This window comes from Perna viridis, chromosome 10, assembly GCF_037379345.1.
Source record: "Perna viridis isolate PV_CMFRI_1.1 ecotype Kerala chromosome 10, ASM3737934v1, whole genome shotgun sequence".
NCBI classification, from domain to species: domain Eukaryota; kingdom Metazoa; phylum Mollusca; class Bivalvia; order Mytilida; family Mytilidae; genus Perna; species Perna viridis.
The window spans coordinates 21,974,982-22,000,644 of NC_142454.1; the positions used below are offsets into that span (position 1 = coordinate 21,974,982).

The following is a 25,663-nucleotide window of genomic DNA, read 5'->3' on the forward strand; positions in this document are numbered from 1 at the left end:
GACAAATGAAAATAAAACTTTGCTAAAAGGCGATGGAATAGGAATGTCGATAATGCATTTCTCAGGATTATGTCAGTCTGTGGTCTGGTAATATTGATTTTTGTAATACTGTGAAAGTATGATTGTTCGTGGATTATCAATTTTTGTGGATTTCATGGTATTGTAAACCACCAAGTTTGGTTCCACGACGAAAAGAAAATTTCCCATTGGTTCGTAGGATAGAGTTGTAAAATACACTAATTCAAGAATCTACGAACTGATCATTTTCCCATTTTCACGAAAATTAGTTCCCACGACTAAAAGTACTTTCACAGTAATCATTCTATTTGGCTATTTGGTCATGTGTTATTATGATACAGTTGTAGGTGCCTTAAAAGTGCATGGCGAGTGTTTCATGCACCAGGCATGATTGTTGAAATTTTATTTTAAGACTTTGGCGTCGATGTTACTAGATTGTCTTTGGAACTAGGTGCCCAGTTACTCTTACATGACGCATAGGTTGTCTATGTAGGGCTTCAGATATGTTGCTGATCAACTGAGAAATGTAGCTAGTTAAGAGGGACATTTATCTAAGGTCACGCTTTATTTCAACAATTGTGGCATAAGTTTGAATGATTTGATAGACAGTTTCGATCTGAAAATTTAGAAACTGGGAAAGGCCATCTAGTAGTTTGTAGTTCAATTATGCAATATGTTGATGTGTTTTGTGTTCATTCATCTAGGTGTTCCCTGTAAAGCAACATCAAACTTGAATATATCTCAAACTGGCGCACTACTACGATAAATCACGAAATTTTGTTATACATTGTATGTTTATTAAATGTCCTTCGTAATCAGACCGGAGAATTTAAGAAATAAAAAGTCAAAGAGTTCAATAATAATTATTTACAACAATAAGCTTTTGTTTAGATATGTTTGAATTCGATCCCTATTCTTTCCTTTTATCTCATGTTTTTTTCTCAGTTTGACGATTATTTGAGGCGTAAAAATTCAAACGATCGATATGAATGGATTCAGACCATGAGTACTTTGATTTATGTGTATCCTGGCATGACTGGTAAACCCCTACCCATTGTTTTGAGTAAACTATCGAATGAAGTAAAGTTTAAGAATTTATTATGCACCTTTTAATTAGGTGGAGAGAACTTTCAGAAAATTAAAGGGTGTTCAACCCACTCCCCCCATTCGCCAATTCAACCTGTAAAAAAATGCGAGCGATAAGTCCCAGTTTGGGGGTGATCACATATTTGTATATACATATAAAAGGGTGGCTACGGAGTGAATGTGCGTCTGAAAAAAAAAACTCACACGATACATTGAAAATAACCGATATTCAAGAACAGTAGTTTAATCCTCTTCTGCGTCTTGTTGTATGAGGGTCTTCAACAATGGAAAAAAACGTTAAAACCCACAAACCAGACAAGAGGGCCCCCTACAACAGGCGCATAAGCAGAATTCTTGATAAAATAAAAATCAAGGTTACTCTCTTGCTGCCAACTGGCCATGGAGTGAAAAATTAGGCGAAGCCTAAGGATAATCAGCTTGAAGAACCAGGTTACAGGTAGAGACTGCTAATCTTGAATTAATCGATCGCTGCAAAAATACGTCATTGACGCAACGCATATCTGGAACAGTCAGATTGTTTATTGCAAGTGTTTTTAATGGAGTTTGTTTTTCCTCATAGGGCCATTATGATATCAAATATTAAACTCTTTTCTTTGCGTTTGTCGATATCGTCATCGTCGTCATAAAACATCAGCTCCGCCCATACCCCTGGGACCAATAAAACAGCTTCTTAGTCCCAGATTAAACAATTTTTGTCCAGGAAAGTGAATTCAATTTGGCATTAGGATATGAAAAACTTTAATTAGTGACGCACCGTTTTACTTCTGGGTGGCTTGGTTTTTTTCTTTAGTTATTAAAAATATTTCGATCCTGACTTTGGAGAAAAGATAATTTGGTAAGGAATATTTAAAAAAAAAGGGGGGGCAATGCGAATGGAAAAAGAAATATTCGCTTACATTCGTTAGAAAAGTATATATTTTGCGCGCTGCAGGAAAAGAAAACAATTCTGAGTCAAAAAGAAAACCACGTCCCCCTGAAAGTTTAATAGTCAACTCCTCTTAAACCACTATAGCAATTCGAACAAAACTGTACACCGTTGATGTGCGGTAGATGATCGTAGATCCTTTACAATTACTCATTTTGTTTGGATTTGTCAAATTTAGTACTGTGTCCACACTTTTCTCAATCGACCGCTATTTTGCGGGTATCCTCTAATTAATGTAAAGTTAGCTGTTTGAGCGCTATTATATGAAGGTAGTGTCCATTTGAAACTTTCATGTTGCCTTGATCTTCGATTATGCATGACCTTTGATATGAACCCAGTACGTTTTTAACGTTGACATAAAAGCTGGACATTTGAATCTTATTCATGGCACACCTTGTTTTGGTGGAGAACAATCATGCCATTAATGATTTGTGTATTTGGACCTTATGGGTCACATCATACAAATTTTGGAGGTTTTATTTCAAGGACATGTGTGAAGTCTGTTTCTTAATGTAACGACTGTAAACATTTAGGAGATAAAGACTTGTTTTCCGCGGGAAAGGTTGTCAGGGCATTTCTAAATGAATGAGTCGGAAGGAATTCCGAAGTATCGGAAGATCCCGAAAAGCAAACCCCTGGTGCTCTCTTTTTACGTTACCTTCCCCGTCCGATGAAACGTTATCCAATGAAAAATTACCTGACCAAAAAGTGTAATTAGGATCGTTGATTTTTATCCAATGGCTGTACACTTTTGCCGACTTTTGTTTTCCGTGACAGACGAGAAACATTCAATTTTAGTTTCCGTGTAGGAAGACGTGAAAAATTCGTCAAATATCTGTGTATTATGTCAAAACTCAAAACAACTTGCCATGATCATAGTTATTTTCTCTAAAATCAAGAGTTCATAATTTGGCACGAAGGATTTTGCCTTTGTACTTTTTTATAGCTTAAATGATAACAAAATCCAAGAAAATAGAAATTACAAGTTGTTGGGTCATATTAACTGTGTCACAATTAAAGTCACATAATTCTGCTTCTATATAGCTTGTGTATAAATCGCAAGCGCTATTTATACAGTTCGCTCAAGAATTAAATGCAATGTAAAACAAATTACTAGTTTAATATTTACAAACTTTATTGGACATTTGCAAAAAGGCATCAAAACAGTTAAATGTTTTAAAAAGGGTAAGGAAACACTTAAATGAACTGGGATGGTTAACAATTTACCACTCTTATTTTATCCATTAATTTTAATTATTGTCCTGTCATTTGGCACTTCTGTCGTGAGGCTAATACTAATAAAATGGAAAAAAATCAAGAGAGGGCCCATAAATTCATCTATAACGACTATACTAGCACACATGAGGAACTTTAAAGATAATAAGTGGACAGGGCCCAGTAAGGAAAAGAAATATTATTTCAGATATCAGATCATAGCAAAACTACCCAGCGTCAAAACATCAAGATATGGGTTAAACTCCTTTCAATATTTTGCTTCAAAAACCTGGAATGACCTGCCAGACCACTTTCGTAGAGAATCATCTTATACTCAATTTAAGAATCTTCTAAACTCATGGAACGGCAGGCTTCGGTTTCACAAAAAGTCGTAAGTGTGAAATTGATCGTAAATCATGACGTCACAATGCTATTTTAGTTTATGACGTCATTACTTACGATCAATTTTACATTTACGACTTGCTCTTTAATTTTAATCCTATTTTACATTTGCTACTATTTGCCTTATATGTTGACTGATTTATGTATGGCTGCATAAAAAGGACTAGATACTTGCCATGTATTGTACTTGTGATGTAAATGTTATTTATTGTAGTGCATGTACATAAATATATGTATGTCGATTTTAAAAGTTCCCAGGAGCTTTTGTTGTATTGTATAAAAATATCTACGTTAAAAGCTGTTGTATTGTTTTGTATTTGTGCATCGTGATTTCCTTTGAATACAAGTGCATTACGAATTTAATGACGACTCCGATGAAAAAATTGAAAACGGATAAAATAAGCCTTATCAGATATTATAGTTAATTATCACAACTAAGATTAAAAATTACATGTACGTACATATCAAAATACGATTTTTAATGACTGCTAGTGATATACGTATTGACCGGCAATCAATTATTGCCGAAGTGCCGCATATCTTTGATTTCCTCTGTTGTCTCTGTACTGCGCGAGCGATGGCAAATGTTTATGTTGTGTTAGGAGTCTCATTTGTTCTGAGAATTACTTGTGTACCATGGAATATCAGATTCCCATCTTCATTTAATTCAGGCGGTAGTTGCAGGAAATGTTGTCAAAAGGAATATATAATATTTGCATTGTTTTTTTTTAATTTTGTATTTGCTATTGATTTAGTTTTGGAGCAATATATCCTGTGGACACAAAATATGCGCACACAATCAATCTTATAAGGGGGAAGGGTTGGATCTCCTTGAATGATCTCCGCTTTTCTAGTCTTTCTTTTGAATTTGTTTATGGCTACTTTGGTATACGTCTCAGTGACATGAAAAACATTATACAGTCGGGAAGATCGTCTAAAATAAAGTGCTTCCATGCCAGTGTGTACGATTTCAAGCATCTCATACTATGCGTGTGGCAAAAATTCGTCAATATGTTTACTTTCTACCCTCGCATAATTTTCCGATTTTCGAATTATTTTGTCATGTTAAGTCTTAGATACCTAAACTTTGAGTCTTATTTCACATCGACGTCGACACTATAGTCTTCAATCAGCGTGTGATTTCCTAGATTATATTGTAAGAAATAACATAGTGACGAATAAAATTTGTTACAGTTTGATATGTATGTATCAAGCAACATTCTTCTTGAGGATTGAATATATCATCTCCTGATAATGCATGTAACAATTGATGCAAGCAGGAATAATATGATGTAGATTATTAAGAGAAAGTGAGGCGAATGACCATCTATTGTGATTTGCTAAACAAAATTCGAAAGGATACAATCGAGACTAACTAAGATAATGGTCTATCTGTGATCCCGTAAACATGTGCAGAAATAAGCTTCCATTGCATCTACTATCTATTTTAATGAGACTGTACACGTTATGCACAGGAACCCGTACAAGTGATTAGATGCAAGATGTACTGATATGAGGAAAACTATGACACGTTTAACAAATCGGTTATCATGGTGCGGTTCTCACCGTAACGATCCAATAGTTCACACCGACGACAATGAAACTTTCATAGTAATGACTTCAATTTTCTAGCAACATACATGTGTAACCCTGTATCAGAAGCATAATTGTAAGAAGTCTATCGCAGTACAAAAGTCTGTGTAGTTACGAGTAACTCTGAAATAGCGTATGAGTTGTGATATGAAAACTCAATACGCAGGTATTGAAGGGATGTAAGTGACCTTAATACCTATGATAGGTCGAATGTTCTAAAATTTACATGTCCACGATGAATTTTATAGTAACCTAAGGCTTGATGTCACTAAACAACGGAAGGGCTATATGTTATAATTCGTCGAAAAGATTATAAGAACCAAATCTTATTTTAAATTTTGGGAAGTCCGGTTTCAAGGAGGATAACAGATACAAGATAGGTAGTATTTTTTAAGTATAACATAATTAAGGTTACGTCCGGCTGTTACAAACTGATGAATACGGATTTCTTATGCATATTAAATGCAAAACTTGCAGACCTCTCAAAAAGAAGAAGGATTGATTCAAAGCGGTTAAAGTACACGTAAGACCTCATTCGTTTATAAATTTTCAAAATGTGCATATATTTGTATTTATTCATTCAGAAGAAATGGTGTCGGTGTTTCTAATTTTTACCATTGAAAATCATTAAGAAACTCATATAGCAGTTTGACAATTTCAATAAAGCCTTATTAACAATGGAAACGTGCTTGTTATAAGATACTCTACTGCCAATGATAGATAAACAAACCTTAAACAGTGGCGGATCAAGGGGGTGCCCTGGGGGGCCCGCACCCTTAGCCAAAGATGTTGAAAAATTGTGTGTTAAATCGTGAAAAACACTCACTTCGTGATCCTCACCCGTGATCCCGTCAAAATTGTTTTTTTGCCCCCCCCCCCCCCTTAGCTAAAACTCTGGATCCGCCACTGTTAAAGATTATGGTTGAATGCACTTTTATTTTATTTAAGTTGTTTTAAACAGGTTTTCAGGGATACGTGTAAAATTCGTTATTGCCATCCTTTCCAGCTGTACACTGTTATCACAGTATGGCATTGACCGACTCCAACAAGATACCAGAAATGTTCCGAGACCCTGGCATTACAACTGGCTTTCGGAAAATAAACCAACCATTGATTTACTATGTCAAGAGTATTTTCACAATTCACAATGAAACAATCAATATATGGACACACATGCTTGCAATTTTTTGGCATATATACTTACTCTATGACTATGCAGAATCCAGCAATTATTATGCTGACGATTTATATGTGCCCATTTTAATTTTTGGTATTTCTTGTGTGTTGTCGTCGACAGCTAGTACGGCAGCTCATATGTTTCACTCAAAAAGTTTATACCTTCATCAAGTTTTATTCCTACTGGATTATTCTGCTATCTGCTTCTTTGCATTTGCAAATGGGCTAATTACTGTTACATACTGGTCGGATATAGATACATTTAACAAATTTCATACAGTATTTATTCTGATAAATTGGATTTTGGCGTTTTTTGACTTATCTATAATGTGCATACTTAGACTTTCCCTCGTAGAAACGTCCAAACAGTTTTTAAGAAAGTTTTTGTCCATCGGAACTTTAGGGTGCCACATTGTCTTCTTTTCCTTGCCCGTTATTCCCAACTATATACGTTACTTTAATGGAGAAAAGAGTTATGCTTCTTTTGTATCGCAATACAATTTTATTCTTCTACTAATTTTGCTTATTGGAGTGATGTATACGAGTCATCTACCGGAAACAATTTTCCCCGGTGTATTCGACATAGTAGGTGCCAGTCATCAGGTGTTTCACGTGCTTTCCACAATAACGCAAACGTTTCAAATACAATTCGTCCATTCGGAACTAGCAAGTGGAAGAGGTACCTATGCCAGTCCATCAAACGGTGCTCAGTTGATAGTATCATCATTGGTGCTCTTGTTGATATTTGTATGTGGGATACTGTTTGTCACTGGTCAATGGAAAGCAAACAACGAAACAAAATCGGAATAAACGTGATAGAACTGTTAAAGGCTAGAAACCACTAATTCCACTTCCCATAGGCTTCTATGCTAATTTCACAATATTCAATGGCTTCTCTGGACTTTACCTTAACTTTAACCTGTAGAGGACTATATATCAGCACAATTCTACATATGTCAGCTCACAATCCTCAGAATGGTATGTGGGATTAGCAGACTTGCAGTGCAGTACTGGTCACCGGAAGTGAAGGGTCTATAAATAGCATGGGAAATCCCAGTGTTTTCACAAGATAGGAGTATATTTAGAAACCATTATGGAGATTAGGCTTCACATCACAAGAAGCAAAATGCGCCTATAAAATGTACAGAAATGTTTTTCCTTTCAGAAACTGTTTAAATTTTTTAAATAAGATGAGAACTTTTTTCACAGCACTATGAAGAACAGGGGTAATTTCTGCGTAGGACTATTTTTTGCATACGTTCCAAATGTTCATTGGTTGAATTGGTGGTCTGTAACCTAAAGAGTCACTTTCTGTCTTAGAAAAAATAAATAACTATATAAGTATCTTCCTTTACACATACTGAATACATTTGCAAAGTTTCAGTGAAATGTGACAAGCACTTTTTTAAATATTTGATTTTTAAATATAGGGTAACCAGGTTGCGCAAGCAAGAAAGTGACAATATTCTACCATACGTAAATGCATTAAATATTTGCAAAGAACTTTTTCTGACTTTTCAAATAAAAAAATCAATCATGACTTATTTTGTAACAATATTAATAAAGAGATAGCCTTTAAAAGTCATCATTTTCTGAAAAATTGGTCTGTTTTTTAAAAATTTATGTCTGACATGCCTCCCCCTTTTTCTTGATCACATGTCAAAAACCCTAAATCTTTAAATTTTCACAAAAGATGATATCTTTGGCTTTAAATTTGTAAATACAGTGTTTTCACATTAAAACATGACCAGTAAAGGACACCTAAAGCAAAAAAAGTACTCAAAAATGGATTTTCCATGTTACCATAACGAAATGCTTATATGTCCTTAACCGTAGTAATGAAAGTGAGTTTTTCCTCATTTCTAACCAAATTTTTGCGCAAAACTTGATTTCAAGTGCTGATTACATTGAGGTAAATATAGCCCTCAAAGTTTAATATTTGATATTTTTACTACATTTTCTACACTTTTTACAAGATAGGACATAAAAATCAGCGAAAAAGACCAATTTTCCATAATTTGGACCTATAACTTAAAAAATGCATATTTTGAAGGATTTTTGTAGTGTATTCCTCTCATGGCAAAGTTTACAAGTTTACAAGATCTTCAAGTAGTTTAAAGCTATTCCAAGAAACTTTTCATTTTGCCATGGCTTCAGCTTAAATAAATAATTCATAAGTATATAATAGGAGGTTGTTTACAAAGGAGAGCTTTTTTTCAGAAATTGACATTATATCAACGGTACATGTATCTCAACTGCATATCATCGATTAAATAAAATTTACCGACTTGACCTAGAACAGTATTTATCATTATCTCTTATCAAATTTAGTTATCGATAGATTTAAGTAGCTGTCTTTGTAAGAATCATGCAAAATCTGTAAAATGTGATACATCCCCAAAAAGGTTACATATTTTTTCATTTTTGTAATGAAGTTGTTTTATGGGACTATACTATGAACAGTATAATTATTCATTCAAATCTTCCTGCTCTTAGGAGATAATCAACATTGAAAATCCAGTAGATTCTATTGTATTTGAGTGTCATTTACAGAGTTGTCTCCTTTAATTTTGAAATCTACTGTAACAGTGCATTCTATATAATTTTTATCTCCTAAGAACACGGGTTATATGATCCTTAGCTTGGGTGATACTTAAATATAAAGAGTCAACTTTAAATTATGCCAGCAGCAATGGCACATACAAACACAATTTCTTGAATGTCATTTTGCAGACAGAATTCGAAAGTGACGTCACATTGTATTTTAGATTTAGCAGCTCATTCAATTTTATCAATTATTATATTCTGTATATTTATATTTACAGAATTTTTTTGTAGCGTTGATCCGTTCTTGAAATAATTTGTGTACGAACCATTCTCCGTATGAATCAAATTCGTGTGTTAGACTAACTCTCGAATTTATTTGATACTACCACTAAGGGACCAGTCAAAATGTATCGCCACATAGGACCGGTGCACATAAATATGAGCATAAATAAAATTTGCAACCCTATGGTTTCTGACTTGAAAAAAAAATACTGTCCTATGTCAACTTGGTAAGAAAAAAGTTGGTGTCTTATCATGGTTTATTTGAAAATATTATATTAACACATACAGTGTATTAAAGATCTTACAAATGAGGTATTGATATAAAAGCTATTTATATTTTAAAACGTATAGTTACAATGAATTATGTTAAAGAGTATTTTCTACTGCATTCATGTTGTAGACTATTTTTGTTATAATTGTTTTATTTTTTAAAGTTAATAAAAAATTAAGTTCAAAGTATTTGTTCGTTAAAAAAACGTGTGCTATGCATATTATCAGTGAAAACAGTGGTGTCCCAACAAAAGCATTACATCAAAAAAGTATCTGTCCTTCTGCTACTTGCGCCGGTCCTATGTGGCGATAAATTTTGACCGGTCCCTTAGGGGGTTTTTAAAGTCCTTGACTACCCTGTCGGGTCTCGCACAGACGCTTTTGGTGCTACTACTATCAGATCAGGCTATGAACCACTTAAGATAAACCGGTTTATTCACGTTTCTCCAACATTTAATTTTGGGATTAATTAATCAATTAAGATTAGGGATTATGGGGTCCTCAAAAGGATTTTATACTAGTAGTTCAATTTTACCTGTATTTTACCTTTTCCAACACAAAAATGTTGGATGATATTTTAAATGATTCATTTATTAGAGACACAATAATAAATAATGTAACATTTTTTCATTTGTTTTTTTTTTCTCTTTTTTGCAAAAAAAGTAGCATATTATAGCGATAAATATTTTAAAAAATATATATCTATCTTTTTAAGGTAATAATTTGAATTCATCTTTCATCACGATAGAAATATATTGGAGAAACGTGAACACACCAGTGGAATACAGAAGAAATCTTAATTTTTGTCAATGAAGCCACGACAGTGGCTGAAATTAACCTAGGCATCACATGAAAATCTAGGTAAAATCAAAATATCATAATTTGCGGTAGCACTCACATGCATCCGCGATCAATACCATTGTGAATGGAAAATAGTGAAACTTGAAATGGAAAGGAGTAAAAAATAACCATGAAATTGATAGTTAATGAAACAGCATGCAAGGGAAATTTCGCATCTTTAGTTTGATTAAATAAGGTGGGTTACTGCACGAAAGCACTCCCTAATGTAGACACAATTCTTTCATTACAGATAGTATTCGCGAACAAGTTTTGATTATCTTGAGGGAAAGAATGGATATTTTTTTTCTGAATCTGTAGCCCCCTCTAGAACCCTCGCGTCATCCCGCCAACTTGGATTTCTCCAGTTGAGCATCATAACAAATCTAAATATATTCTTTAGTTTGCCTGACAATTTTTTGATGTAGACTTAAAATAGCTGAAAATAGTATTTGAGAGACAAAGTTTTATATATTTTATTATTGAAGGGAAAATGAATCCTTTTTTTTTTCAGTCAGTCCGTACAGTACTTTCGCGTCACCCCGCATTCTTCTCAACAGAGGAGTATCATGTCAAATCTCCTGTGTTAATCCTGTTTATTTTTTATATCATTGATTTACAATATTTGTAAAATGTTCTTTGTACTCTTTACCTTTATGATAAATAGGTATGAATCTATCATGAGCTCACAGTCCTAATAATTTATTATTATATTCATATTATAACTTTTTGAATCAATTTATAATTATGCAACAACAGCTAAAGTATAGGTTTTGCATGCTATACATACATTGTATGTACCAACAAATACTTGTAACGTGTATTCTTTTTCCGACGCAGTTATTTCCAGAAATGAAATGTAGAAAATTATAAGTAAAGAGAACAAATTTTACTGCGTTGGCTATCATTTCTTTTTTAAAGATAAGACTTGTTTACAATGTGTTACTTGTAAACAGTACAAAAACATAGTTTCAATTGATGTATTCACTTCATTGTTTGTCATCTTATTAATAATACATATACACATATATACAATTAGCAACACATGTTGAAAACTATGTAACGTACTTGTTTTTGTCTAAGTTTAGAATAGATAGTAAATATATTATTTACTAAAAGTTTTCAGTTTCTCTTTATCTAGAATATTTTGACAGCATTGCATTTAATAGGTATGGGACTTGCTAGTTTCGATTTTTTACACACAAAAATTGCAAATTTACTTGCTTTGACACAGTGTTTATAAGATGAAAGGAATGTTAACTTTTTGTCATGTAAAATTGTTATCTTATATTGCAACTTTTGTAAGCAAACTTAACAAATATTTTCTATGATTATTGTATTACTTTCTGTCAACTTATTCTTCCTGTCATTGTGTATTTATATATTTATTATTGACCTCATGTTACCTTAATTGTGTCTGAGTGTATCAATAAAATCTTGACACAGGAACACAGGATTCAACAGTAGTTTAACTAAAGAGTCTTTGTCCATGTATGACTAAGGAAGAACTTGGAGCTGTATAAATATTTGCTTCTATGATAAGTAAAAGTTAAAGGTATGTAGTGAAGTGATATAAAAAAAAAACTGTGTGTGAAAAGTAAGAAAAGGTTGCGAGTCATTTACCCCCCATTCGCCTTGTCAACTCAAGAAGCCATGGCTACTCAGCTAATAAACGGTCTTTGAAAAAAAATTCTTCTAAAAAAAAGAATGGTAAAAATATTACTTTCCCTAGTTTAAAATATTACAATCCTTTTTTATGATTAGAAATGTGATTGTGCAGTAAGAAACAGCAAAATATGAAGGCTTCATTGACTCAGTACTTTGATTAACATGTTGTCATGGTAAACAGTATTTCATACCATATATTATGTATTGCACTGTTCAATTCTTCCGTTACCATGGTAAGCATTTATGCTTCTGACAGTTTGACTGACATTTTTTTTGTTAAAGTACAACCAGTTTTTATACACTGCCACGAAGTATGGTATTTCGAGTGCCAAGTGTCAAAAGTTACGAAATCCTGTTATGAGCTTTCTTTTTATATTTAGAAATGCGCCATACAAGTGTGTATTATTTAAAAACTCGAAAGAGCTTTCCTTCTACACAAAAGAATTGAAAAAACCAATGGGAATGTGACGTTTTATATGAATGCATTGGTTTATAGGCGAGCATTGATATTATATCAAAAGATAATTTTACAAGGTCAAAATGATCTTTTTCAAAGGCATTAACTCAATATTTTGAATGCTTCATATATAGCACCTGCTATTGACTTGAACTGTATGTTATATTGTGATGTGACGTAACACAGTGCAACACTAATTAATAAATAAATATTCTATAGAAACAAAGGTGTTCAAAATAACAAGGGCAAGTGTTATTGTCACTTTAGCAACGGGTTTCTCATGATAAAAGTCACCATTGATTTCCATAAAATGTTTCTTTTATAAAGTATATGGAAATTGTATGGCCGTGTTTGCAAGCCCCGGGTGACAACTAGTTTTTGACCATTCGTCAACGGCAACATCACCGATATCAGTCAGGCGTCATAGGTAAAAAAAGTAAAATTTCAAATAATTTATTTAGAAATAAAGAAAAGACCCGAAATCGTCATCTACAGTTTTTTTTTATTAATAGATTATGCCAATGCATTGTCCTTGTATCAACTCTCGAAAAGAGCTCTAAGGCTTGGTATGACAGTCTCGTATTAATGAACGTACTGATATGGAAAATGCAACGAAATAATTTAGAAATACAGTAAAAATATGCAATATCAGAAAGTGGTAGATTACTAACCCTAGATCCATGCCTACTTCAACATACAATGAGTTCCTGAACATTCCCATTAGCACATTTTAAAGTGTCGATGATAACAGAATTCAAGCATTAATAAACTACAAGATATTTTGATTTTGTCATAAGTTAAAATTCAGGTCACAAAATACTGAATCTTTTAAGAATTAGCACAAAAATGAGGTTCTTACAAGTGTACTTCTAACTTACAAATGTAAGAGCGACTATTGAAGAGATATGTTTGTTTGCAGGTAGTCATGTTTTCAATGTAAGTTTGAAAATAACACTATCACTACACTCTTGTTCTTTAATCAACCAAATACTTCCTATTTCGTACTTTTGTATGAATGTTAAAGAGGTAGAAATAGGGCTAGGAACATAACTCTCTTACAAATCATTGGAACGTTTGTATTCAGCATTTTACATCGATCTCATGTAAGCATCAAGTCACTCATTTGTTTTCAAATGAAAGTTTGATAGTCTTTGGTGAAATTGAATATGATTCAAACATATCACTGATTCCAAGAGTTATGTCCCTTAACCTAGGGCTACGTCCTTAAGCTCTATTTACACATTATGATCATGCATTATTTAAGTATGTAAACAAATAAAATAAAACAAAGTATTAGTTTCATGTTTACAAACTTATTGTTTAGACATCATAATACTCTTAAAATGAATGTTATAACGACCCTGACGAATACATAGAAAACGGATAAAATCAGACTTATCCCACAGTATAGTAAATCACGATTTGAATTATAAATTACATGTAAGTACATATTGAAATACGATTGTTTAAGTACTTAGAGAGTCAAATTACTCATTTAAGTCAATTTTTATCTAGGACTGCTATTGATATACGTGTTTCCCAGCCATTTATTGCCGAAGTGCCACATGTTTTTTATTTTATCGAAGATTTCCTCGGTTGTCTCTGTACGAGGGTTGACAAATGGTTTTTGTTGCGTTGGAGGTCTCTTCTGTTCTTGTGTCTCGTCGGTATCTGGGGATATCAGATTCCCATCTTCATCTATTTCAGGTGGTAGTTGCTGGAAATGATGAAAAAAAAAAGGAATATGAAGTTGATTTGTTTTCTTCTGTATTTGCTAATGAATTAGTTTTAGGAGCAATTCACAGTAGGAATAAAAATGGTAATGACATGCGATCCTAAGAAACATCAAAAATAAAAATACATCAAATTAAGACACAAATCAACATGGCTAATTTTTTTCTAACTGATAGACATGACCAGTTTCATAAAAAAGATGGAATGCGAGTCACACAGTCATTTTTAACAGGGAAAAGAATGATGCCTTCTGCACAACAATTAAATAATTCATTATTTTAGATTTGCACATTTATTGAGAAAAGAATATATGCAAGCGCAATCCTCTATATATACCTACCATCCACTAAACAATCCTCGAGTGTCAAAGGGAGCCGAGTTTTGAAGTCTACCTGTCCTTTTGGAGTAAAAATTACGCAATATAATAATATACAAATTTGGATTCATTCCAGATACTTAAATTCGGTTGATGAAAAGTTTCTCCTATTATGATCTTAGAAAATTTCCTATTAAGTACTTGAGCCACTCCTAATATTTCGTTAAATTCGGACTTAAAGGTTAAATTGTCAAACTTCTGTTCGGCAACTTCACTGCTTAACAATATTTACTCTTAATGAGTAATTTGGATTATATCAAAAATAACACATGAAGCGTAGTAGGTGATTCAAGTCTTATACTAATGTACAAAGAAATGATTAAAACCCACGAAATTGTCATGAAAAGACCATTGGTGAACCGCTTCATTGAAATATAATATGATTAAATTTGGGAATAGTGTCAAAATTTTTCAATCATCTGCATTACTCAAAGACAACTTTCAATGCTAGTTAAGATTTCCCGTTGTTCGATTATATTTTTTGTCATTAGTCTCAAAGCAGTGAGGTTCGAAACAGCAGCTCGAATCACGCGTAAGAGGAAGCAGTGACGTTTCACAGTTTGTTGAATCGTAATATCTACTCATCGTCCTTTTACATTTTAAGTAATAGTCTACATAAAATTCAGACACTGCCAATGGTAAAGTGATTCATGGTGAAGAAAAACCCACCAAACAAACGATGCCTTTTAGGTCTACATATGCTATACTTTCACTATGGCCAAAAACAAATATCAACTGTGTTGTAAAATATGAACAATTGTTCAAAGCATAGTAAAATCTATAAATATACGTGACGCTGCGAGTTGTTAATTCTGTTGGTTTTTCGGACATATTTATATCCAGAAAACTATGTCCACACTAAAAAAACAACTTCATATTTTCACATATGATACACATAGTTAAAATGAATGTAACAACTAAAAATGAAGTTGTCACTTTGGTGTGGTCACCATTTTTTATTGAAAATATGACCAGAAAGTGAAAAAAATACAAAATAAACAGAATATATAATGTTTTGCAAAAATCCAAGCAATTACAAAAGTCTTTTTAATGCAAGAATTTAAAGTCTATATATGTTCTCAGATGTTATGGATCCATTTTTGTTTACACTTGATGATATGAAGTATTTGTATTTTAGACCAATAAAAGCCCTCAATACTCCTGTAAACAATCCCAATATCTACTGATAACTTGATGCAAAGGACGAAGAGACAGATACAAATGTATCACCATAAAAATCCATAATGTACACAGCACATACCAAATAATGGAAAATAAATTATCTGAACACATTTTTTGTGGTTAAACGAACCAAGAACTTATGGAAATATTTTGACAACATAATATCTTAGTCAATGCAACTAACAACTGGTCCGTTCAAGCCTACTCGACAACTTTACTGTTTTTTAACGCACCTAAATATGCCCGATAAACTTATAAATTGAAGAAATAAAATTGCTCATGTAAATAAATGCAATGCAACTGAGCCAATTAACAAATTGTTTTGTTTAACGTAAGAAATAAGCTTAATTCCTTTAATCTGAATCATGCCAATGCGTGTTTAAGGTTCACAGATTCAGTAGTTTCTGCTTTTAGAGAACTAAGTTAATTCAATTTAATAAAAGCACCAAACGTTCATTCATTTTCAAAGTCCCAAACGACCAAAAAATCTACGTCTATTTATAAAAAATCCATTATATGGTTTGTTGTGTGCAAATAACAGTTAAAGCGTGTTAAATTCGTGCATTAGTATGTAGAACAACACAAGGGAGCGTTGAGAACTCACAGTTATTTCTTCGGCATCCTATTAATGTTCAGGTATGTAAGTTTGGTTCTAAATTTTAACTAAGATATAATATTAAAACTCGCATGCATTATATTCAACGTTATATCCTGTAAAACGAACATGTTAGTGCACACTATTGCAATACACTTCTTGTCACTTAAATGTGCTTTTAGCGTCCAACCAATTTGGAAGAGGTGAAAAAATAGTAATCAGTGAAGTTTTTTCAGAGCATCGACTTCCTGAAAGTTTTGGACACACCACTGTCTTGATTTATCATCACCAAACGAAAATGTGAACATACTGTTTATAGGTATTTTTGAATAATTATAATGAAATGAATAATAGTCATAAAATAGTAAATATTATTGTATAGCAATACAAGGCAACCTCAGCGTGCATTAAATTTCCATATAGCACTAGTGCAAATATACTTAAGCTAAAATTTGTGACATTATCCGTGACAAAAGTCCATTTTAATCAAGACTAAATTATATTGCCATACAATAAAATGTATATTGCATGAATACTGGGGAATATTATCCCTCGTAGAATGTATGTTGCATTCGTTAACTCGTGCAATATAAAATTCTATTCGAGACAATATTACCCAGCTCAGTATTCATGCAATAACTCTATAATATTACTATTTATGAAAATTTCATTTCACAAAAAAATGAAAAATATGATAGCCTTTCACTAACAAAAATATAAAGTTCACAGTTTTAATTTCCCTATTTAACAAAGGTGTATTCCTAACTTTACAGAAAGTTATACAAAATTTGACACGATATCACCAGGCCATATTCAATATTAAGATAAAGTTTTGGTTTAAAGTTTTATCATAAAGTTTCAAAAATAGATTGTATATAAGTGTCCGTCTAAGAACTACAACCCTATGCAGAACAATTATAATTAGTATTGATATAAAAATGTTAACTAATTGGTTCAATACTGTGGTCGCTTTGAATCAAATTGCCTTATCACAAACACTTTACGGGTTTTAGAGAAGTAGTAACCGATTTTATCGTGTCAAATTAGAGTGTGCAGATTTCTCACCTATTCCAAATGATTGACGAAGCCCAATCGAATTCCTAGAACAGCATTAAAACTGTATTGCAATAGTAATCCATCATTAGGATTCCGTTTGTGACAAGACAATTCGAAATTAAACCCGTAAAAGGTAGACATTCCTGCATAAATTGGTACCGAGTCATCCTTAAAAGTTTGTTTTTGAAATAAAACACTCTATGAAAAGTTCCATAAAAATGTCGGACTAAATGTGTACAATGGATGATAAGTTACGCTTCATATGAAACTTATCCCACATTTTACAGCAAACTAAGGACTATTGACAATAATCAAGGAAATGTTTTAGGGATGAAAATGGTATTCAAATAAGGACTTATTTATCTTTAGAAACTTTAATCTAAAGAGATGTTTGTATACATATATGTTTATATGCAACCCGAATTTCCCTACCTCGTCACTATCCGTATTTCCCTTTTTGTCTCCTCTACTTGACCTTGACTTTGATGCTGATCCATCCTTGTGTTTGAACCAAGAATCTGGTACTGGTTCAGGTGAACCTCCCTAGTTAAATGAAAGTTATATTGGAATGGAGTTCAAGAGGTACAAACCACAGAAGGAGTACCTTTTTAACCACTACTAAGATTTAGTTAGTCGTCTTTGTAAGAATAATGCAAATTCTGTAGTATGAGATACAACTCAAAAAAGGCCAGTCATTTTTAATTTTTGTTATTAACTTAATTTATAGGTCTATATTATTCATTCCAAACTGTCTGCTCTTTGGAGATACTCCATATTGAAAATCCAACAGTTTCTATTGTATTTTGTGTCATTTACAGAATTATCTCCCTAAATTTTGAATTCTACATATAATTTTTATCCCCTAAGAACAAATGTTATATGAAAAGCCACATGTTAATTTCTGTTTCCTATAATATTTTAAACAAAATATCCAAAATAAAATATGTAGGCTTTCCTACAATAAATCATATTTTGCACGATTCTTAGCTGGAGCACTACTTAAACACGATGTAACGCACCAGAAATAAAAATCATGTAACTGAAATGACATTAGGGTAGGAGATAAACTGATACCCCGACACAGGAAGAACTGGTTTTAAAATTATATACATGTATCTATGAAAGCTATAGATTTGACATGATAGTGTATACATTAATTGTATGTATTTTGAGAACCCGTCATATTCCTTGTAGTATCCCCTAATACATGAAAAATACATTGGCTTTGCATTGTTCAACTTGAACACTGACAAAATGTACAATATAATTTAAGAGCAAGGTAAAAAAAAGCAGTCATTGATATCTACATACTCTCTTTTTCTCCAACGGATGTCGCAATTTTGGCAACTTTTTCTTTCTCTTTGACGTTCCTAAATCTCTGTTAGTAACACGGTAAATTTTCTCTCTAAGCATACTTTCATTTTTCTTGAGATTTGTTTTACTGGTATTGATAATTTTTGTTTCATCTGGAATGAGTTGTTCGACACTGTTCTTGTCTTCTGTTTCTTTTTGATCAACTTCCGGTGTTTCTATGTTTGGTAATGACGTAGAGTCATTGGTTCTACTGGTTTCTGGTACTTCCTGAATCGGCGGTGTTGATGTATAATCTTCATCTATGATTAATGGATCAACTTGTTTCTTTTTCTAAAATAGTAAATTTGTTTTCATGACTTATTCAGTTTCTTATGTTTTGTCAAGCTGTTTCCTGCATAAAAAATACATGTCTTTATTTACTGGATATACTATATAATTAAGAACGTGTCTTACTAGTTAAAATTATACTCTCTTACTAGTTCGCAATGTCAAACTGTGACTAAGAGCTATTTAAAAAGAAAACATGAAATTGCAGCTTAGTCACAAAACAACCTTGATTTTACTATGAAAAATATGACCAAATATGAAAAAAGCGAATAGACGGACTGTCGAACTGGCATTATTTATCACAAATTGATGATTTTCTCATTACAGAATTGTTATAATTCTTACATGTATGAGTTGAACACAACTGTTACAGGACAGCTTCGATACATACATGTACTATCAAATGAACTTCTTAATTTATTCACAAATTTTACAAAACAAACGCGTATTGCTCCATCATGCAAATACAGTACATTTGAGCCACAGCTTGAAATTATAATAATTAAAACAAATTCCAGTTAAAGAAAGATCCCGTTTTGGAATATTGTTAATATTGTATACAACACACTTACTGAAAAAAAAATCAAATGAGTGACTGATATTGGCTGTCTTGTTTTTCTATCTTTTCATCAATGATAAAGAACTGTATTGGTCCTGGCAGATTAAAGTAATTTGAAATTTTTAATTTGGTAAGCAATTGTCAAGATTGCAAACCAGTTAAAACGCTAATTTACGTCCGAGTTTAAAATTAGTTTTTCTTACCGAACATCCAAATAAAATGAAAAGGTCCATATCTTTTCATTATAAATGTGCACTTGTTACTATGAAAATATACGTGATCTCGAATCTTGAAGTAAGTCTTTGGTAACGTTTATGGGAAGGACGGATGATGACATAACTTTTGAAGTCACGTGACTTAATTATTCAGATTAATATCGATGAAAAATAATTCGGATTATACTCCTGGTAAACCATACTCTTAAATTTGTTATTGGACTTGTAGTAATAGTATGACATTCCAATGCACTGAACCATTAAATGATGCTAGATGTATATATTCTTTCATCTTATTATGCCAGCCTACCAGTTTGTTTTCTGTTCTTTCTTTTATGAATACTTATTGTAGATTAATCATACACAATATACTTGTAGGTACATGTATGTTCGTATTTTATTAGTTTGTTTTTTGTTTCTTTTTGGATTTCCAAAATGTATTCTCTTGGCTGCTATTTTTTTTTAAAGTAAACAAATTAGAGGAGCTACTGTCCTTACTTTCTTTAAAAAAAGAATACCTGCTTTACGTTACCTACATGTATATAACAAGGGTGTTTCGTAGTATATGCGGTATTTTTGTTTGTTTGACTACCATATCAGCACACACATTTGCCAGCATTTCATTAATTTCAGATTTCGGTATGTTGCTCGGTCTTCCGAATGTGAACCCGGATTGTTGATTCAATCCTCATCCCATCAAAGACTTTAAAATTAGCAGTCACTGATTGGCCGCCATGCAGTATTTAGGGGATAAAGTGACACTTGGTGGGGCCGGGATTAGAATGAAGTATCTGAGTGGAATGGCAATGCCTACCTGTGGATTGTAGCTAATTTGAGCTGGTCCAGTCAAAATCCGGCTCAGCGTGTCGGACTAGTACTAGAATGGTAAAATGTTCCCGCCCTAAAATTCATGAAATATCTTCCAAAGGACGTCATTTGTCTCTCTGTTTTTTTTGGGGGGTCTCCTTCTATAAACATTTCTCGTGGGCGATAGATATTTTTGACTTAAGAGTTTTGAGTTCTTAGTATTAAACATTTAAACAATGAATGATGGGAGAATTACAATGGAGCTTTAAAATAAGCTTTAATATGATTAAAACTGCACTAAGAACAACTTTTACTCTACATTTTTAAGACGTTTTACCTTAATTACAGGTTCTTTTTAAATAATTGTTTAATATGATGCATTATTACAGTTTAAAAATAACTGGGTTGAATAAATCCAAGCATTTGTGTATTTCGTGAAATAAACATTAAGTTAAAAGAGATTTTCATATTTGATTGGTACAGAAATTAAACATATCTACACATCGATTAATTTCGAAAGGTTTGTTATTTAGCATTGTAATGAAAATACATCGAGAAATGCGAAACGAATTATACAATGAACAGTCAAAACCTCTCTTACAATTTGAAATTTCCTAGTACGCACAATATACACCATAAAAAGTAATTACTACGCTTCTAAACGAGATGGATAACAAGCAAGACTATGAAGTTAAAGGGTCTAATGTCACATTTCTATTTCTCGTTTAGAGCCCCGTGCGGGCCCGGGTGTCAAAAAAATAGTCACGCAGCAGTACTAAGCTTGTCGTAAGAGGCGACTTACATTTTGTAATAGTGCTCAGAACCCTGGCTGGGGACCCCCGGCATGCTTCATGCTGGGGTCGTCAGCCCATAATACGGAAAACCTGACTGCAAACCATAGTGGTGAAACGTATTGGGAAGGATGCCACGTTCATCGCACGCAAAAAACCCGTCTGTAGTATTCTCTTGGAGTAGGAACCATTGGGCTCCGCCACAGGAGGTTAAATTGCCCGACCTTACCCCCCTCTCCCTATTTCCAATGGCAATCAAAATTTGTCGACCCCATTATCCTTGTGTCCCATCCCATTTTTCATTTCATGTTCATTTTATCACCCATCTCACGTTCATGTTCGCCTGAATACAGCTATAATATTGCTTCTCGGGCGTTAAATCCCAACAATCAATCAATCAATATCTTTCAGAGATCAGAATTGACAGCAGACTGCCATTCTATGGATTATAGCTTAGCTGCTTCCATGGTAAATAGTTCTATTCACATTCACGAGTTCAATTTATCGAAGTATAGATTATTTTTCAATTTTTCAAACGAGAAATGCAAGGAGGTACAACGTAATTATTCCATGTTCATGTTACTTACGATATGATCAAGATTTAATTAAAATTTTCTCATTCGATATTAGTTTACACAGTACATAGATGCTTTGACTTAAAGTAGATATTTACTCTTATCAATGAGACAAGATGTTCCAAATTCAAAAAGACCGCCTATATATCGGTCAAAAAACGACAAAATCATCGAGATAGTTAGAGAACCAAGTAAGTATGATGTTTAACGATCAAAACACAATGTGTTCGTTTTACATAAGGTTCACTATTTGTTAGCGATTATATTTAGTAAGTAGAGTGATAGCGTAAAAGCGTTTCAAAACATACCCGGAAGGACCTGGACTTAGGACGAATCTTCAAAACGTTTATCCTAGTTCCGAATACTAACTTTTCATCAGTATTACCATAGCAGTCCTAGAAAAAAGAATAAGGGTGGTTTCTATGGTAACGGTAAAATGCTGAATGAAACCAGACGAATAAGAAACTAATGAAAATTTCTCTGCTTTTTTTGTCCTTAATCCTTTCTCTAAACACAACAAAATTTATTTACGATAGCATTCGAAAAGTAACAGAGAAACAATTTAGTCACTGTGAATGATTATTAGTAAATTGCTTTAAACATCATGATTAAGTTTGAATATTAAGAAATAATAAAAACTTCTTCACTTTAGCCGCTGTCCTTCTATTTTAACAAATGAAGTGCAATTAAAACAGGGTTCACATTAGTGCCTTTCAATGTGCAGAAAATGGAAAAGATCATGGTTACGTTTAGTCTATTATGTCAGATTTATTGTTATGTTTTAGATGATATTACAAAGGTTTCTCATTATAGGGCTTGTAAATCTCGTCTTTCATTTATTCGTGATCCAGAAATTACAGATACTGTTGAAGAAACCGATTTCATTTAATGTGCGATACGATGCATATAATGATAAAATTTCCACGTGTATAACTACCACACTTATAACAATGTTGAAATAGTTGAGCGTAATATTTCTATCGTCATTTTTGCGTTTGAGAGGATTGGATTCGTCGGAAAGTTTGTAATCTTCCATTAATCTATGCTTTTAAATGGGAGTTTGTGACATACAAATGTATTCTCATGAATTCACATTGTCACATGACGAGATTTACAAGCCCTGTAGGCAAGAAAGCAATTGGTGTTAATGATTCTCTTACTGGTTTCTGTCTTGTGCCTTTCCTTGAACTTCCAGGGCGTCCGCGTCTGAAAGAAGCACTTTTCTTTCTTTTCACTTTCTTTTTATTCAGTTCCTGACCAGTTTGTGTAGCATCAGAATGCTGGTCTGGCAATCCAGTCGGAGCCGGAAGTACGGGTGCCATCACAACAACATCCGGTGGGTTATCCGTTTGTGTAAGTTCACTCAAATCTCCAGTTTGAGTGGACTCATCTTTTTCGCCTAACAAATCAACATTGTCATCATTGTTTGTCAAACTATCTATGACTATTTGAGGTACAGATTGGTGTGTAATTTGCTGTTCCCTTTTTAAGAACTCGGCGTTTTTATCAAACCCTGAACCATTCTTCTGCTCATTCTGACCATCTTCGTCTGAGTCGGAGAAGTCACTGCTATAATCGCCGGGTTCAGACATTTCTGGGAGAGATTCAGCAACCATCGTTCCTCTTGTTGATGGATTGATATCCAACATGATCGACGACTCGCGTCTTACAGACCCTGTAGTCGCCGTCGACTCCGGTCGGGACGGTTTCTCTTCAATAGTAATTTCAAGACTTCTTGGAGTGTCATGAATAGTTTGGATCGTTGTTTTCTCGTCAATACGAACGCCATTACTTTTGCACATCCGCTTGTTTCGGATTTCCCCGTTTGCGTACTTCCGGTCCGGAGGTGGTGTAGGTACCTCTTTGTGCTCTTGGTAGTATTTATAATTTTGATGCATTTTATATCCAACGATTAGAATGACAATAATGAGTAATACTGGAACAATGACACCAACTACAATGGCTGCGGTGTAACTTTTTTCAGCTGCTGGTTCGAAAGTAGCTAAAAAAAATAATGTAATTTTTATCTAGCTTCAGTATATTTTAATCCAACTTTACGTGTTGTTTAAACTTAACAGGAGACGGTAATTTAAGAAAATCTTGGTGCTTCGCCCCCATCACATTGTCAATCCAAAGAAATGGTCGAAATTGATCGTGTGCGTAGCGAGTAAAGGATTGTGAACACAATTTTTCCAGTTTTCAGCAAAATTGCAACTTTTACAAAAAAATACACTCCTTCAGACGTTCACGTTTCCCATTTTAGCGTTCGTGCATCGTTTATCGTGCGTTTCCACATCGTTTTGCGTTCGATTAAACGCACGATAGAAGCGTTCGTTGAATCGCACGATAGAAGTGTTCGTTTATCGTGCGTTTGGGTATCGTACGTGCGGGAAACCTAAACGTCTCAAGGAGTGTAATAATTGCCATATGCGAAGGATATACAATGGTTCTTTTTTTTATCATACATTTTTCAGAATAATGCAAAGAGCAACATTTCACCCTGTATATTAACCTCAACACGTTAATACAACAATATTTGATATAGTGAATATGTGAAAGAGACAACAACCCCTACGGGATGAAAACAAAGTCAGCTCAAGGCCCTCCGCGCGTCTTCAATGAATGACGAAGAAACCCTCCCACCACAAGGCAAGCTGCAGCTGGCCCTAAGAAACAGAATCACAGGTAGCGCAAAACAGTTGCTTCCATATACTCCAGCGACATGAAAGTAAACTGAAAGTGAAAACGAAACAATACATACAATGTACAGAGGCCGTAAAATCCTGACTTGTGATAGGCGCAAAAAATACGGCGGGGTTAAAGTACTTTAGCATGATCAAAACCCTCCCCCTTTTAATCTCACCACTGTGAAAAAAAATTGTATAATTAGATACACCTAATAATCAGTTCAAAAAGGTCTGATTACCTTGTTAAAACAGTGAGAAATAAAGAGACTGATTATACGTTACACAAATGCACAAACAAATGACTACTAGTAGGTAATTAACATACATTTACCAGGTCTCCAGACCAGTTTAAACCTACAAAAATTTATGCCCTCAACGTGCTAGTATATAAAATCAATCCTAATGCTTCCAATGCCAGGTTGAAAACCATGGTATATCATAAATCATACAATAAAGTTTCAACCTGTGTCATGTCAAAAACTTTTAAAATGTAGTGTGTTCGTTTCTATGAGCGAATCAATTTTAATACACAAAAATGTTATCTTTAATGATTTGACAACAAGATCTTAACCACATCTCTTTCGAATAGGCTTATTCAATCTTAATACAAACTTTCTATCAATATTAATGAAAAATACAACATATCCAATATCATAAGTCAACACAAAATAGATAGTGATTCTTAAACCAGCCCAAAAACAAGAAAAGTCAATTTCGTGATATGATGCATCTGTCAACATGTATTATATATAGGGCAAAACTTTGCCTATTGTATTTCAGGAAAAAAATGCTTATCAAAATAAAAGGCTCACTTTTCTTTATCATTTCCAAGTGGTAATCATTAAGACAGCCATCATTTATTTATCTGTAAATATTGCAGTTTGCTGAAATCGTCGAAAACTTTGAGTTCACGATCTTTAACTTGCTCCGCTTTCAATCTAGCTATAA

At 33.3% G+C, this 25,663-nt stretch overlaps 2 protein-coding genes across 2 annotated transcripts; one reads left to right on the top strand and one right to left on the bottom strand.

Annotated features, from left to right (window-relative positions):
• The first annotated feature begins 6,286 nt into the window (after positions 1–6,286).
• On the top strand, positions 6,287–7,246 carry LOC148604967 (membrane progestin receptor delta-like). The gene is made up of 2 exons (XM_088547531.1): positions 6,287–6,530; positions 6,969–7,246. Exons 1-2 carry the CDS (start codon positions 6,287–6,289, stop codon positions 7,244–7,246), a joined length of 522 nt encoding a protein of 173 aa, XP_088403657.1.
• Positions 7,247–13,342: 6,096 nt separating this feature from the next.
• Positions 13,343–23,975, bottom strand: LOC148604968 (uncharacterized). Its single transcript, XM_088549966.1, has 5 exons — positions 23,189–23,975; positions 22,337–22,423; positions 18,752–19,084; positions 17,873–17,983; positions 13,343–14,214 (listed from the first exon to the last, which is right to left on the bottom strand). Exons 1-5 carry the CDS (start codon positions 23,924–23,926, stop codon positions 14,005–14,007), a joined length of 1,479 nt encoding a protein of 492 aa, XP_088406092.1. The 5' UTR covers positions 23,927–23,975; the 3' UTR covers positions 13,343–14,004.
• Between the last annotated feature and the right edge of the window lie 1,688 nt (positions 23,976–25,663).

Bases quoted from the DNA above. Each gene is read 5' to 3' on its own strand.
- LOC148604967 (XM_088547531.1), top strand. From the start codon at position 6,287: ATGGCATTGACCGACTCCAACAAGATACCAGAAATGTTCCGAGACCCT. The intron at 6,531-6,968 runs GTATTTCTTGTG...TGCTTATTGGAG, and splicing joins TGTGCCCATTTTAATTTTTG to TGATGTATACGAGTCATCTA.
- LOC148604968 (XM_088549966.1), bottom strand. From the start codon at position 23,926: ATGCATCAAAATTATAAATACTACCAAGAGCACAAAGAGGTACCTACA. The intron at 22,424-23,188 runs GTAAGAGAATCA...TCTTTTTTCTAG, and splicing joins AAGGCACAAGACAGAAACCA to GACTGCTATGGTAATACTGA. The intron at 14,215-17,872 runs GTAGGGAAATTC...CATCATTTCCAG, and splicing joins GAAATACGGATAGTGACGAG to CAACTACCACCTGAAATAGA.